This window comes from Choloepus didactylus, chromosome 2 (assembly GCF_015220235.1).
Source record: "Choloepus didactylus isolate mChoDid1 chromosome 2, mChoDid1.pri, whole genome shotgun sequence".
Classification (NCBI taxonomy): domain Eukaryota; kingdom Metazoa; phylum Chordata; class Mammalia; order Pilosa; family Megalonychidae; genus Choloepus; species Choloepus didactylus.
In genome coordinates, this window is record NC_051308.1 from 79,033,012 (window position 1) to 79,048,457 (window position 15,446).

General features: G+C 43.4%; 1 protein-coding gene across 5 annotated transcripts in view; it reads left to right on the forward strand.

Annotated features, from left to right (window-relative positions):
- Positions 1-15,446, forward strand: part of COLGALT2 (collagen beta(1-O)galactosyltransferase 2) — a 167,219-nt gene that overhangs the window by 139,572 nt on the left and 12,201 nt on the right. For 3 of the 5 annotated variants that reach the window (XM_037825192.1, XM_037825191.1, XM_037825190.1), the window contains exons 9-11: positions 816-948; positions 2,048-2,175; positions 5,134-5,340. In XM_037825192.1, the coding sequence (XP_037681120.1) occupies positions 816-948; positions 2,048-2,175; positions 5,134-5,340 (468 nt within the window). Of the gene's footprint in view, positions 1-815; positions 949-2,047; positions 2,176-5,133; positions 5,341-9,432; positions 11,909-11,963; positions 12,716-15,446 lie in introns of those variants that run through there. The other 2 variants (XM_037825188.1, XM_037825189.1) reach the window with 2 other exon arrangements.

Below are 15,446 nucleotides of genomic sequence, written 5' to 3' on the forward strand. Positions count from 1 at the left end.
CGTGAGATGGAGCTTTTCAGGCAGCTGACAGAAAGGTAAAATAGTGACTATTTTACAGAGTTGGAGCTTAGAGCAGTTCAAATCTATTTTGTCCCCCTCACTCCCACCAGCTACTGATTTTCACAACAGTTATGAGGCTGCTGGTTTTCAAGGCATCCATAGAGATGAGATGAGAGCAGTGAGATGAGGGAAAGTTAAAATTCTGCAAAGCTAACTGTGTTTACCGAGATTTGGCTGTTTTTCTTGAGTAACTACTCCTCACATTATTGCAAGCCTAGTTAATTTCCAGAGTTCTGAAAAATTTGGCTTTGACAATTTTTGCCAGTGTTCTTGTTGATTTTGTGGAGGAATAGGTTTCTGTAGGTCCTTATTCCACAACTTCAGAAATGCTTCTCTGCTATTTTTATACTTTTAAAAAAAATTTTACCTCCAAAGGAAAGACACACACATTTGCTTGCACACATACAGTTCCTCTCTTCATTCCTTCCTGTCTTCATCCCTTCCAGTATTTAATGTTCCTATGAACCACTTTTCCTTCATTAGGAAAATACTTTTTTTAAATTGTCAAAAGAAAGATGCTTAGAACTATGTTGGGCACTGTGAGGAATGCACAAAAATATAAGATACCCTCTTTTCTTTAGAGCTCATATTGCTGCAGTGATTCATTAATTAGCACTGAGGAACTCCTAAAGCCTGATGGGAAACCTGAGAAGCCTTTCTCTGTGTGCATAGAGGCTCTGGAAGACCCTCTGTCTGGACTCTGTGGTGGGACCACCTCAGCTTGTTAATATTCAGACATGTTCTGTGTCACGCAGGGCACTCAACACAAGCCAGCTGAAGTCCTGGAATATTGAAATGCTGCCTGGTTATCGAGACCCCTACTCCTCCAGGCCGCTGACCAGGGGTGAAATTGGCTGCTTTCTTAGCCACTACTCTGTCTGGAAAGAGGTAAGTAATGCTGTATTTAGATGTGCCATTTTGTAATGAGGGGAAAGGTGGGTGGGACTTCATAGGTAGATTAGGGCCAGAAATAAGGTGAGGCTGTAACTACCCTGCAGGTATTAGTGTGTTAGAGACAATGCGCCCGGCTCCCAAGCCTTGTCTCTAATGCACTAAGTTGCTGCCTCCTTATGCCTCCCTCTGTCTCAGGGCCAGCAACAAAGGAACAAGGAGCAGTGGCCTTGGTGCCACTTGGGATGATGATGGGGGAAGATGTGCACACACTTATTAATGCATTCTCATCATTGGTAGTAATGCCTAATATGTATATAACATGTCCTCATTTAAGTGGTTTTATGCAAGAAGTCACATAGAAGTTATGTGAGGTGAGTTGAGAGAGATGGGTCCATTTTATTCAAGTGGAAACTACAGTATATCTTGCTCAGGCAAGAAGTAGTAGATCAAGGACTTAAATACATGTCTTATAGATGGAAACAGTGATGGAAGTGGTATGGGATGTGGGGTTCCTGATGAAAGGTTAGTTCCCACAAGGAAAGAGAAGATCCCCAAAGAAAGGTTGCTTGAATGTTTTCTCTCTTTTAATGATCCAGCCTATGCCTTTTTCTTTAAACTCTTTAATGTAACATAATAAATATGTATGAAAGTATTATGTATCATAACATATGGTTTAATGAAGTTTCACAAACCAAACACAGCCTCAGTAACCTGCACCAAGATCAAGAAACCTAACCCAGAAGTGCTAGCCCCCACGGGTGATCACCATCCTGACTTCTAACAGCATAGAGTAGTTTTGCCTATTTTTGTACATTTTTAAGTGAATGGAGCCATATATATGTACAGTCAGTAGCATTATGTTTGTGACATTCACCTATATTGTTGCATTTGGTTGTAGATCATACATTCTCATTGCAGTGAATATACCACCGTTTATTTATCCATTCTACCATTGATGGGCATTTGCACAGGCTCCAGTTACAAACTATTACGAATTGTGCTACCATACTCTTGCCTTTTAATACTTAGTTATTTAATAAAAATGGGTATCAAACTTTTCATTTCATTATTTTCCCACCGATAACCTTTATAGGTAATTGACCGAGAACTTGAGAAGACTCTTGTTATTGAGGATGACGTACGTTTTGAGCATCAGTTTAAGAAGAAGCTGATAAAGCTGATGGATGACATTGACCGGGCTCAGCTTGACTGGGAACTGATGTGAGTGATAAGATAAGCTGATCATAGGTGCAGAGAGAAACTCAGTGCTCTCAGAGGGGCAGAGAGCCCTGACACCCCAGCTGGTAGGAGATACCGCTCAGGCTGCCACTTGCCTGGATTTCTCTCTGTAAATGCTCCCAGAAACAGGTTAGCCACTGATTTTTGCATCCATATTCTGTAAGGTGAGAAACTGTGGTGGCTCTTTATGGGACCTAGAGTCTGCCTGCAGGTCAGGGGTCTTCAGGAAGAACAGAGGTGTGGCACTGAGCACTCGGGAGCACAGCAGAAAGACCACCCATGAGGTGATGAGGTGCATGGAGGGGGTGAGGAAAGGGAGGGGAGAGTCCTGTTCCTTGTTTGAGTCTCGGCTTCCGGGAGAACAGGTTGCATCTGCAGGCTTTGATGGTGGAGAAGGGTGGAAGGTCAGCAGGGGAGATCCTCCGTTGGGAAGTGAGTTTCCTGTGAACAGGAGAACACTGTGAGTTGAGTTTGGTGGAGGGTCAGAGGCTGTCATAGGAAAACCAGGCTCATGAGGGAGCACTTGCTCTAAGCTGACATTTAGTTAATGCTCCTTGTCTGCTTCCTCTGGGAATTGGGTGGTTTCTTTCTCTTTTTTTTCTTTGTAAAGTAAATGACACTTTTTACTTCCCACCAATGAGGGTGAAAGTTCCCAATCATTATATTGGCTCCCCAAGTGCATGTCAAAGTCATCAAATTAGAGCCTGTTTCTTTCCAGCAGCTGCAGCAGACAGAGTCTGCCTTACTCTTCCATTCTCAGAGGGAAACTTAAAGTTTGGGCCCAAGTGGAATAGTTTTCTCAGAAAATCTACTATTCTGAACTTCAAATTTTTTTTTTCATATAAAGGAGGAAAAAAACTAGTAATGGCTCAACAAATCCATGGGAAATAGACCCAGCAATCAGTACTATGTAATAAAAAGAAAAAAATCCCTGCCAGATATCGGTTATGTGGTTAGATTTGGTATTCTGCACTGTCACTTAAGATCATTGTTTCTTCCCTTATCCTCCAGAAGTCTCCAGCACCTTGTTCGTTCTGAATCTAGGGCTCTGTAACCTGAGGTTAAGGCCTCATGGCATGGAGCCTGGAAGCTATTTTATGCCCAGGTGACTTAGGCAAAGGCAACTTTCACTGAAGTCTCAGAATCCCAGAAGGCTTCATTCAGAGAGCCTATGGTTTAGGTTCGGCACACATCCCCAACCACATGTAGTTTGGTTGGTGCGTTTCCCAGGACAAAATAACAACAGATCCAAGGATATGGAGAGAAATGATGTTTTCCTAATTTCCAAGACTGTTCCAGTCAAACTATTCCATGCAATCTATTATAAAGTCTTAAGAACTATAGCAGTTTCAAGTTTCACCTTTCATTATAAAATGAAGAAGGTATGAATTTTGATTTGAAAACCCAAAACATGAGAGATGGCAAGCTGTCCATGCTTACTACATTAAATTTCTCTGGAAAAAGGAAATAGTGAATGGGAAGAGTAGAACAAGCCATTGGAACCACCTGGGGCTGTGCCATCCAATAGCAATATAATGCGAGCCACTTACGTAATTTAAAATGTCTCTAGTAATCACATTTAAGGCAAAAATAAATTCGGTAAAGTTAATTTTAATAATACATTGTATTTCACCCAGTATGTTTACGTATTATTAGTTTAACATGTGGTCAGTATTTGAAAACTATTAGAGATAGTTTACATCCTTTTTATTGCGTTCAGTCTTCAGACTCGCTTGTGTATTTTACACTTCATGGCACATCTCAATCCAGCTGCTAAATTTTCATCTGTTAAAAATGAACTGTAGACCTACCAAAACAGTTAACTTTTGTTTAATGGAAAAAAAGTATTTTACAAAGCTTCCATTTTAAAATTTAAATTTTAAATTTAAGTTAATTAAAATTAATGCAAGTACGAACTCAGTTCCTCAGTTACTCTGGCCACATTTTAAGTGCTCAATAGGAGTTTCTCTTCCATTTGAAAAGATGGTCGCTGAGAGGATATGTATTTGATGTCCTCAGAGGAATTGGAAGAGTGAACATGGACTTGTTTGACAAGTCCTGGAATGTCTGAGCAAGGGGAAATCCCTTGAATGTTGAAAGACATAGTTTTAGGGCAAAAGAAAGAAAGTACTGCTTTGCCCAGCCAGACAGAAAACAGCCAACTCCTCAACTCACTCCAGTTAAGTTGCAAACAAACAGGATCCAGACAAAATTAATAGATTGCAGATCCATGAGTAGACTAGGAGAAGGCAGGAGCGCTTGAGGGTATGTCTTGCACTGTAGCCATTGTTCAAGGAGAACAAAACTTGCCTGGGAGCCTTTCTCAGAGCTGAGTGCCCAGGAGGAAATGCAGACAGAGCTAGGTGACCATAGTGGGTGAAAGCCGTGCGTTGCCATTCATATTGCCCAAGGAAAGCCCCTGGGACCACTCTTGGGTTCCAATTTTATAAGTCCTTTATACAGACTGTTTCTTTCCCTCAGCGCCTTCAGCCCTGTGTTTACCAGCAGTATTTGGAGAACTGTGCAGAAAGCATTGAAGGCTGAAACTCTGGGGACTTAAAAAAAAAAACCAAATTCAGGATTCTCACATCTGGCCGTTTTTTCCCCTTCCAAGCTCTGTTAACATGGCTGGAAATCCCAGGCCATTTTTGGGAAATGATCTGAAAGATATTTTAATCTCTCTGTATCTTAACTTTCTACTCTGAGCACGTCCAGTTGGCTAGGGGGCTTTGATAAAACAGAGCCAGGGAAGTGGCCCCATTGTTTGCAGATGGCAGTCATGGCTGTGGCCTTGTACACTTCATGAGTGTGATGCATTTAATATGAGACATGTACGGTCCAGGATTTCATAGGTGTGTGTGTAAACGAAAGCTGTACTCCATTCTGGTCAGTGTCTAATATTCAAGTTGGAATTTTTCTGCTTTGCCCTTTTTCTTTTAGTTATATTGGTAGGAAGAGGATGCAAGTAAAAGAGCCTGAGAAAGCAGTGCCCAATGTGTTGAATCTGGTGGAAGCGGACTATTCCTATTGGACCCTGGGCTACGTCATCTCTCTGGAAGGAGCACAGAAGCTGGTTGGAGCCGATCCTTTTGGGAAGATGCTGCCAGTGGACGAGTTTCTGCCGATCATGTACAACAAGCATCCTGTGTGAGTTTTCCTGAACTGCTTGACAGCCCCTTGGGCGTGGCCCCTCCATGAACTATGCTACTCAGTTTTAGGGTAGAACTTGATATTTGATAAAGGTTTTCTGCTTTCCTAAATGATCTTCCCATTGTCGTGAACCACAGAAGCTGACTCAAGTGGTTATCCCCTTTTAGAGATGGGGAGGATGAGGCAGAGATGGCCAGGGGTTCCCTTTAAAATCCAGTGTACAGTTTAACCGGACATGATCTGCTCAGTCCTCTCCTTGTCTTTGATCTTCTTACTTCCATAAGCTTATGGATCGTTCTTCCTCAAGGTCAATATCATCTTCCTAAGTACTCCACAGTTTTCAGTTCATCTAGTTCAGTTCATTGTTTGTCATAATAGTGTTAACCAGGCCGTGGTCCCCATCTTTGCAAAGCTCACAATTGATGGGTGTGCCAGTTTCAATGTATTGTGTCCCCCAAATGCCATTATCTTTGATGTAGTCTTGTGGGGCAGATGTTTTGGTGCTGATTAGATTTGCTTGGAATGTGCCCCACCAGCTGTGGGTGATGACTCTGATGAGATACTCCCATGGAGGCATGGCCCCACCCGTTCAGGGTGGGACTTGATCAGTGTAGCCATATAAATGAGCTGTTATAACAGAAGGAACTCAGTGCAGCTGTGAGTGATGTTTTGAAGAGGAGCAAGCTTGCTAGAGAGGAATGTCCTGGGAGAAAGCCATTTTGAAACCAGAACTTTGGAGCAGACGCTAGCCACGTGCCTTCCCAGCTAACAGAGGTTTTCCGGATGCCATTGGCCATCCTCCAGTGAAGGTACCTGATTACTGATGTGTTACCTTGGACACTTTATGGCCTTAAGACTGTAACTGTGTAGCCAAATAAACCCCCTTTTTATAAAAGCCAATCCATCTCTGGTGTTTTGCATTCTGCAGCATTAGCAAACTAGAACAGATTTTGGTACCGGAAGTGGGGTGCTGGTGCTGCTGAGTTTGCAAATACCAAACATGTTGGAATGGCTTTTTAAATGGATAAGGGGAAGATTCTGGAAGAATTGTGAGGTGCTTGATAGAAAAGGCCTAAACTGCTTTGAAGAGACTATGGAAATATGGACTCTAAAGATACTTCTGATGAGGACTTGAGCAGAAATGATGAATGTGTTGCAAACTGGAAGAAAGGTGATCCTTGTTTTAAAGTGGCACAAAATTTGGCAAAATTGAGTCCTGGTGTCAGATGGAAGGAAGAATTTGAAAGCGACAACCTGGAATACTTAGCTGAGGAGATCTCCAGACTACGTGTGGAGGAGGTACCCTGGCTTCTTCTTGCAGCTTATAGTAAAATGTGAGCAGAGAGAGAGAAACTTAGAACTGAACTCTTGGGTTCAAAGAAACCAGAAGCTGATGGCTTGGAAAATTATGAACTTCCAGGGGGTGGAATCCCAGAAGCTACAGCCCAATGTGAGGATGTTAACAAACATGGAACCCAGCTGCCATTTCAGTACAAGCCAAGATTGGAGATGGAATTATCCAGAAAGGATTTGTGGAAAGTCCTATTGTCTGACAGCTTTGACCCCTGTATGCTTCATGCAAAGCCAACAGAATTTTTGCGAGGTCTTTACAGACAGAGCCATTGCCAGTCTGGACTGGAGGAGACAGACAAGGAACAAACTGAAGGAAAAATCTCTTCAAAGACAGAGCCATGGAGGTTGAGGTCTGGAGTCAAGAGGTCTCGGGCTGGGAGAGTGGAGCAGCCCACACGCATGGAAAGGGTGAGTTTGCCCCGGAGGTCAAGGGTGGGCTTTCCGCCTCGATGCTCTGGAAGAGTTTTGCCACCCGAGGTCCCAAAAAGGTTGGAGCACATTCCCAGGGAATTGGGGAGAGCCTGGCTGCCACCACACTGTTCTGAAGGGGTTGAGCGTGTGCCCCGGAGATGGAAGGGAATCTGGGAGCTGCCCCGATGTTTGAGGAGGGTGGGGCCGAGAAGGTGGTCTCCCCAATGTGTGGACATGTTGGTGCATTCATCCAAGTGTTTGGAGAGGAAAGGGCTGCCACAAAGGCCCTTAGGAAGGGTTAGACTCCCACTCTCTCAAGCCCCAAGGATGCAACATTGTTCTGTTAATGACTCTCAGACTTTGAAATCTAATGGAGTTTGTCCTGCGGGTTTTAGAAACTGTTTTGGTCCTGTTAACCCTGTTTTCCTTACTCTTTCTCCTTATGGCGATGGGAATGTTTATCCTATGAATGTCCCTCCTTTGTATATTGGAAGCACATAACTTGTTCTAAGTCCACAGATCCAAAGCTAAAGGAGAATTATGCCTTAGGACCCACCACGCCTGTAATTGATTTTGATAGGATCTTGTACTTAACTTTTGTTACTGAAATGATTTAAGTTTTTGTGATATTGTGATGGAATGAATGTATTTTGTACTTGGAAAGATAATGTCATTTTGGGGTCCAGGGGGTGGAATGTGCCAGTTTGAATGTACTGTGTCCCCCAAATGCCATTATCTTTGATGTAGTCTTGTGGGGCAGATGTTTTGGTGCTGATTAGATTTGCTTGGAATGTGCCCCACCCAGCTGTGGGTGATGACTCTGATGAGATATTCCCATGGAGGCATGGCCCTGCCCATTCAGGGTGGGACTTGATCAGTGGACCCATATAAATGAGCTGACATAACAGAAGGAAGTCAGTGCAGCTGTGAGTGATGTTTTGAAGAGAAGCAAGCTTGCTAGAGAGGAATATCCTGGGAGAAAGCCATTTTGAAACCAGAACTTTGGAGCAGACGCCAGCCACGTGCCTTCCCAGCTAACAGAGGTTTTCCGGACGCCATTGGCCATCCTCCAGTGAAGGTACCTGATTACTGAGGTGTTACCTTGGACACTTTATGGCCTTAAGACTGTAACTGTGTAGCCAAATAAACCCCCTTTTTATAAAAGCCAATCCATCTCTGGTGTTTTGCATTCTGCAGCATTAGCAAACTAGAACAATGGGGAACCCAACTCATGAACAGTTCATCATGCTGTGTTGTGATACCTGCGATGGCAGAGATGTGTAATAGTTCAGGGACAGTGGAGGTGGCTCTTGAGCAGGGTAACCATGGAGGAAGGCAGCCTGGTGCTCAGGGTTCCCATAGCCTGGGATCTTACACTGACCTAGCACTTATCAAAAGGTGTGACAATTCATGACTTACCTGTTGGTCTCCCAGTAAACTGTGAGCCCTTTAAGGCAGGAAGAGTCTCGAATCCCTGTGTCCTTAGAGAGCCTGACAAACTCAGCACGTAATTGCTGCCCCATCAGTGATTCCTAAATTCCTTGATGGAGCACGAGATTAGGTTCTAACTTCTGCTCCTTCTCACAGTTGCTGGGTGATCTCCTCACTAGACCATCTTCGTTTTGGCTGTTGAGATTTTCTGTGCTGCATCTTGTTCATTTTGTCTCCTGTGCTCAGTAAAAATGAAGCTCCTCACCCTTTTTTATACATATTAGAGACTGACTTTGTATCTGCAGCTCAGCAGAAACAGAAGGAACATGAATACTTACGGTTCACTCACTGACCTAGGAGCCTTAAAGATGTCACCTCAGATAATCTGCATGAGAGCCCTGGGAGGGAGCCCAAGTTATTCCTCAACTTTACCCTCTCAGGGAGCTAGAAGGGTGAGCAGGGAGCTGGAACGCAAAGCCAGGCTGGCATGCCCCCAAGCCCACACTCTTTCACGTAACTCAGGCTGCCACCAAGATCTCAGATTTCTAATTTATTAATCCAGGAGCAGGGCATTTTCTATAACATGATCATATTTGTTTATCATTATGATCCAACAGAGCTCCGTTTTTAACTTTTAGAGTAAGATCTAAAATTCGTCTTTTCTATCAGTCTGTCCAAATACAATAGATCTATCCTGACTTTTGTTTTTTTTGATCACCTGAAAGTTTTAAAAGAAACCTTTATTGTGTGTGTTTTTCACAGAAGATGCAACTTTTAAAATAACCAAATGAATGTATGACAGTGCAAGAGACAACAGCAGCGGCCCTTCCCGCTTTTCCCCTCTTCTGTATGCATCCTCACCCCCTCATGCACCTGTGCATCTCTTGTTTTCAGGGCTGAGTACAAGGAGTATTACGAATCCAGGGACTTGAAAGCCTTCTCTGCAGAACCCTTGCTCATCTACCCCACACACTACACGGGCCAGCCGGGCTATCTGAGTGACACAGAGACATCGACCATCTGGGACAATGAGACAGTGGCCACTGACTGGGACAGGACACATTCCTGGGAGTCCCGGAAGCAAGGTCGCATCCACCATAGTGCCAAGAACACAGAGGCACTGCCACCACCAGCCTCCCTGGACACCGTGCCTTCAAGGGATGAGCTCTGAAGGCTCCATGGGATCTTGACCCACACTGGTTCATCATCCTTTGGTTTTTCTTAAGGGCTGTTCATCCGTTTGTTCCAGTTTCTTTTAGTTCTCACTGTTGTCTAACCGAAGTTACATGTGACTGATCAAAATTAATATATTTTTGACAGGGGAGGGGAATAGGGAAATTAAACCCTAATTGCCTAGGTTGGCGGGAAGATAGACTTTATGGGAACCATTAAGATAAACTTCAATCCAGACACCCAGGTTTCTGTTTGTTACCCATGGGATACTGCTTCCCACATTAAGGTTGATCAACATGGCTCAGAGACTCACTCAGGAGAAGGATGATCACCAAGCCATCTCATCAACAAATGGGTAGTGTAGGCAGCCAAGCCAACTGGACCACAGTTGATGGTCTAACGGGCCCATTTTATATGAAAGATGTAACCTGAAAACTTGTGCATGCAGCAGATTTGAAAGAAACATCAAACTATTTAAAATCATATTAATTGGACTTTTTATTCTAAGGAATTTGGTCATGAGCTCTATTGCAAAGTGAATTTTAGATTTTACTCCTCCTAATCCAAGGAGGATGGGCTGTTTGGGTCTGGCTAAGACTCAGCCCTTGACTATCATGGCAACTGGAGCTCTTATAAAGAGGTGTCCAGCTTGTCATGTGGGTACAGTTTGGTAGATATTGGAGGATTTGTGTAGTTATTTGAGGAAAAAAAGAACCCAACCTCTGGCCTTTTTTTATTGTGGTCCTAACTTGAGTTAGGATGCTCTATTTATAAAGATAAATTTAATATATAGGGGGTCAGGGCTGGGGTGTTGGATTCCTGTCCCAGAGGTCCATGTGCTGCTGCAATACATCATCTTCTCCCTGCCACCCCTTGGTCTGGGAATGAACCAGATGTGAGTTTTACGAGTCCTGGTTAAATGACAGAGCACATTTTCAGATGAATTATTTATTTTACAAAATGTGGGGAAAACATTGTCTGTGGGAGAAGGCAGAGAAACAGATGTTTCCATCTTTCATTGCACCCTGGAGAGTGGCCAGTGTAGACACACTGGTTCAGCAGTCCGGTTCTCCTACACCTCACTGCCTGACTCTTGCAGAGACCTATTGCGTAGGGGTTTCTAACCATTTGGGAACCAGTGATTCTCCACTGAAGTCCAGAGACCTTGTCAGAAACAGTGGATTGGTCAACTGATGTAGGCCAACAACCAAAGAAGCCCTGGGAGCCAGAATCCTGGACACACACCCTCTCTCCAAAGAGTCTCCTGTCTTATTAATCAAGATGTAGCCTAAAACTCCTTTCTGCTTTCTTCATACAAAATGTAAAATGCAGAGTTGGACTATGTGGTCTCTTCCAACTCCACAATCTGCAACCTTAGGATATCTCATGATGCCTTCCCTCAGGTTTAAATTCTCAGGCCCCCAAGCAGTGAAACTTTGCCTCCAGAAATACCCTCTCCAAGCACCCTGTACTGGCACCCTCCTCCCTCCACGCCCTTTCACCGTGGCAGCCAGGCAGTAGGGGCTCTGCAGGCTCAGCAACCTGAGTTTCACACTTAACTTGACAGGGAGGGCCCTTTGGAGCAGAGCCCACAGGAGTGGGGGTTGCTGCATTGTCCCAAACTTAGTGCTCCCAAGGGAGGGTCCACCAGGCTGCAGGACAGCAAGGCACCTTGCCTTTCACAGGACACCAGCCTTGGCCTTCCTTTCTGACTTATTGTCATATTCTACATTGACTAATAAGCCAGGAGACTGGGGAAAGGGATCTTGTCCGACTCCAATTTATACTGCTTAGACATGCGTGTCAGAGCTTGAGTTTTTTCTGTAAGAACAAAAAGAGCATCTGGGTTCTCATGAAAAATCCTTAGGTGATTCCTAACATTTCCTTGTTTCCTTGGGTATTTTGTATTTTGTTTGCATATTTGAGTGTGTGCAAGTGTGCATGGCTTTAGTGGCTTTATTTTTATTTTTATTTTTATTTTTATTTTTTTTTTGATGGAGTAGGAGATGGCTGGGGTGTTGGATAATGGAGGAAGATTGAGTTGATTTTTGTGTTGTTGTGTTTAATAAGAAAACATTTTTTTTTTCCTTTTTCCATCAGCTGGTCTGATGGCTTTTAAAAGGCATTGGTCTTAAATTCTAGAATTTTAGAATAGGACTGCTCTACTGTGAATAAAGTTCCAGCTCTGTTAGCCTGGGTTTTGCTTCTCTTTGCTCATATCTGGAATCCTAAGCAATGTTTTTTTCTTGCAGTCTCAGTATTTCTTTAAAAAAGTCGTCTCTTCAGCAATCAAGGGGTTACTTGACCTTGGTATTCTTCTGCCCCGTCAAGTCCTAAGCCAAGCCTTGACTTCTACTGGTGTCACGTGGAGCCTGTGTCACAGAGGCCTTTGCCTCCTGCCCTGACACCTGCTCGCTGCCTCTGGAGGTCAAACCCCATCTGGATTCCTCTTGGGATCCAGTGGTGGGATCACCTGGACAGATGACTCTGATTTCAGCAGCGCTGGTGCTGCTGGGTTTGTACTGAGCACTTCCAGCTTGCTGAGGACACACTTCACGGGCCTCGCTGTGGGTTCACATGGGCCTGCTGCTGGAACTCTGGAAAACAAGGACGAGCCGGCATCCCAGCACCCCGCATTGTCATGCTGTGCCCTTTTAAGGGTGGGGAAATGAGAAACTACTTGCCTTCTGGAGCTCTTTGTGAAAAATTAAAAAAAAAATTAGCTTGAAGCTGTGATTGTTTATTGGTTCCTCAAACACTGATTGGGGCCATCGCTGCTGGGAGTTCCAGGTCTGCACTGGACCAAGGATGTCGGAGGCCAGGGATGACCGTGACTGCTATGTGATGCCTGTGGCAAGTGAGAGGACAGTCCCCGGCCTTCCTGTCTAGAGGAGATTGTTTTTGACTGATGGGTAAAGTTGGGCAAGTGGAAAAGGATTCCAGAGAATAGAAAGACAGGAGTCCCCATTGGGAGTGTTGATGGAGGTGCCATCTTACATTTTTATGCTATTGGCCAGTCTTTGTTCATTAAACAATGCTGAGTTGCTTGTCCCAAGCGAAAGAGCTTCTATTTAGGGCCAAAAAAAATAATCCATGTTTCACCTCAATGACTTCTTGTATTTCAGCTCAAGGTTCTCCCAGTCTCAAAAACCATGTCCTGAGTGCAGCCTTCTTTCAGGCCCTGTGCCGGGCACCAAGATTCACAGGGGACCAGGCAAGGCCCCTACTGCTGCAGGTCCATGGGCCCATGGAGAGTCTTGTAAGCAGATAGCTGCAAAACAGGATGGCTTTATTTCAGAGACTGGAACCAAGTGGGCCAGAGGACCCTAGGGAAACTGATTCTGCTGAGGATATTGGACAGCCTTGCTGGGGAGGTGACATTTGTGTTGGTTTTCAAAGAATGAGTGGGAATTTAGAAGAGGGAGAAGGGTTGGATGTGGCAGGTAGAAATACATTGTAGGCATTGTGAAGGCATGTGTCCATGAAAGGGCCTGCCAAGCAGGAGAGTGACAGGGAACTCAGTAGGGCTGAAGAGTGAGGTAGGTGTTGGGGCTGATGACGGGAAACAAGATTGAGCCCTGATAATGATGGAGAGGTAAGTCTGCTACCTTCCCTCTTTGGGCTAGCTTATGAATACAGAGGCCATTACTTCTGGGGGAATTGTAGGTTTAGTTACTATCCTGATGGATAATGCGGAAGTTTCCAGTAAATTCCTGGTTTCTAAGATGAGAGCTGTTCCCTTTTAGCTACAGACTTAGGAATCTTTTCACTAATGTTTGGAAAAATCCCTCCAACTAATAACTGTAAAATAAGGGTGGGTCTTCCTGGTAGGCTGCTCTGGTTTGCTAATGCTGCCTATTATGCAAAATACCAGAAATGGATTGGCTTTTGTAAAGGGGGTTTATTTGGTTACAGAGTTACAGTCTTTAAGCCATAAAGTGTCCAAGGTAAAGTATCAACAATAGGGTACTTTCATTGAAGGATGGCCAATGGCATCCAGCAAACCTCTTCAGAGGTAACTGAAGGCACGTGGCTGGCATCTCCTTGCTCCCAGGTTACATTTCAAAATGGCATTCTCCAAAATATTGCTCCTGGGTGTTTTTTTCCTCTCTTAGCTGCAACTCCTCTTCAAAATGTCACTCTGAGTTGGTCTCCAAAATGTCACTCACAACTGCTTTGCATCTGGGCCTGTATGGCTATTTTATTTTCTATTTTCTATTTTCTATTTTATTTATTTTATTTTATTTTTTTATTTTATTTATTTTATTTTGAAATAAATTCAAAGTTACATGAATAGCTGCAAAAACAATACTAGCCCCATACACAGAATTCCATCATACCCTGACCCCCTCCCCCGACAGCTCAATCCACCTTTAACATGCTGTCACATCGTTACTTCTTTCTCTCCCTCCCTCCCTCCCTATCATCCATCATCTATTGCTCTGTCTTCTGAACATATGAGAGTTAGCTGCACACATCCTTGAACATACACTATAATTCACGTATGTACTTCCCATGAACAAGAACAATGTTTTATGTAATTCCATTAAGCACAGCTAAGAAGCATGAGAGATTCAACAATGATACAATGCTTACATTCTACATTTCCTTTTCCTTATGTCTCAACTGTGCCCCTTCGAGCCACCTGTCCTCCACCCTCCAATCCCATCCAAGTTCATCCTTAGCATTCAATTGTCGTCTAGTTAGACTGTTTTTTTTTTTTTTTTCCTTTTTTCAATTGTGGAAACATATATACAGCCTAAATCTTCCCATTCCACCCCCTCCCTAGCCTTCCATTAGGGGGATTAACCACATTTAGAATGATGTTATGCTCTTTCCCACCATCCATTGCTAGAAATTTCCCTTCACCTCAAACAGCAACCCTACACTCTTCTTAACTTCCCATTGCCCCTTCCCCCATTTCTCTTAACCCAAACTCTAATTTCATTTCTATGGTTATATTCTCTGATAATTTCTTTGTGTTTACTGTGGGGCTTAAAATTAACCTCTTAAATCCCTGTCAATCTTGTTTTTCTTTGATACCTTCAATAGGGCACATAAACTATGTTCCTATACTCCTTCATTCCCCCACCTTTATATAGTTGTCTAAAATTACATATTTTACATTGAGTTCAAAACCACTGATTTGTCCTTAGAGTTTGTGTATTTTTTATCATGTAGGAAGTAAATAATGGAGTTATAGTTCAAAAATTATTGACTTCTATTTGTATTCCATTGTGTTTGGAGAATGTTCTGTAAGTATATTCAATTTTTTTTTTTTAATTTCTTGAGGCTTGTTTTATGTCCCAGCTTATGGTCCCTTCTGGAGAAAGATCTGTGATCACTAGAGAAAAATGAGTGTCGTGGTGATTTGGGATGTAAGGTACTATATGTGTCTGTTAAAATTCTCTGTATCTCTTTCTCCTTTCTTTGTCTCTCTGTTGGTAGGGCTTCCTTTAGAATCTGAAGTAGGGCAGGTCTTTTATTGGCAAAGTCTCTCAGCATTTGTTTGTGAAAAATTTAAGCTCTCCCTCAAATTTTAAGGAGAGTTTTGCTGGATAAAGTATTCTTGGCTGGAAATTTTTCTCTCTCAGAATTTTAAATATGTCATGCCACTGCCTTCTCGCGTCCATAGTGGCCACTGAGTTGTCACTACTTAGTCTTATATTGTTTCCTTTGTACGTGGTGAATTGCTTTTCTCTTGCTGCTTTCAGAACTTGCTCCTTCTCTTAAGT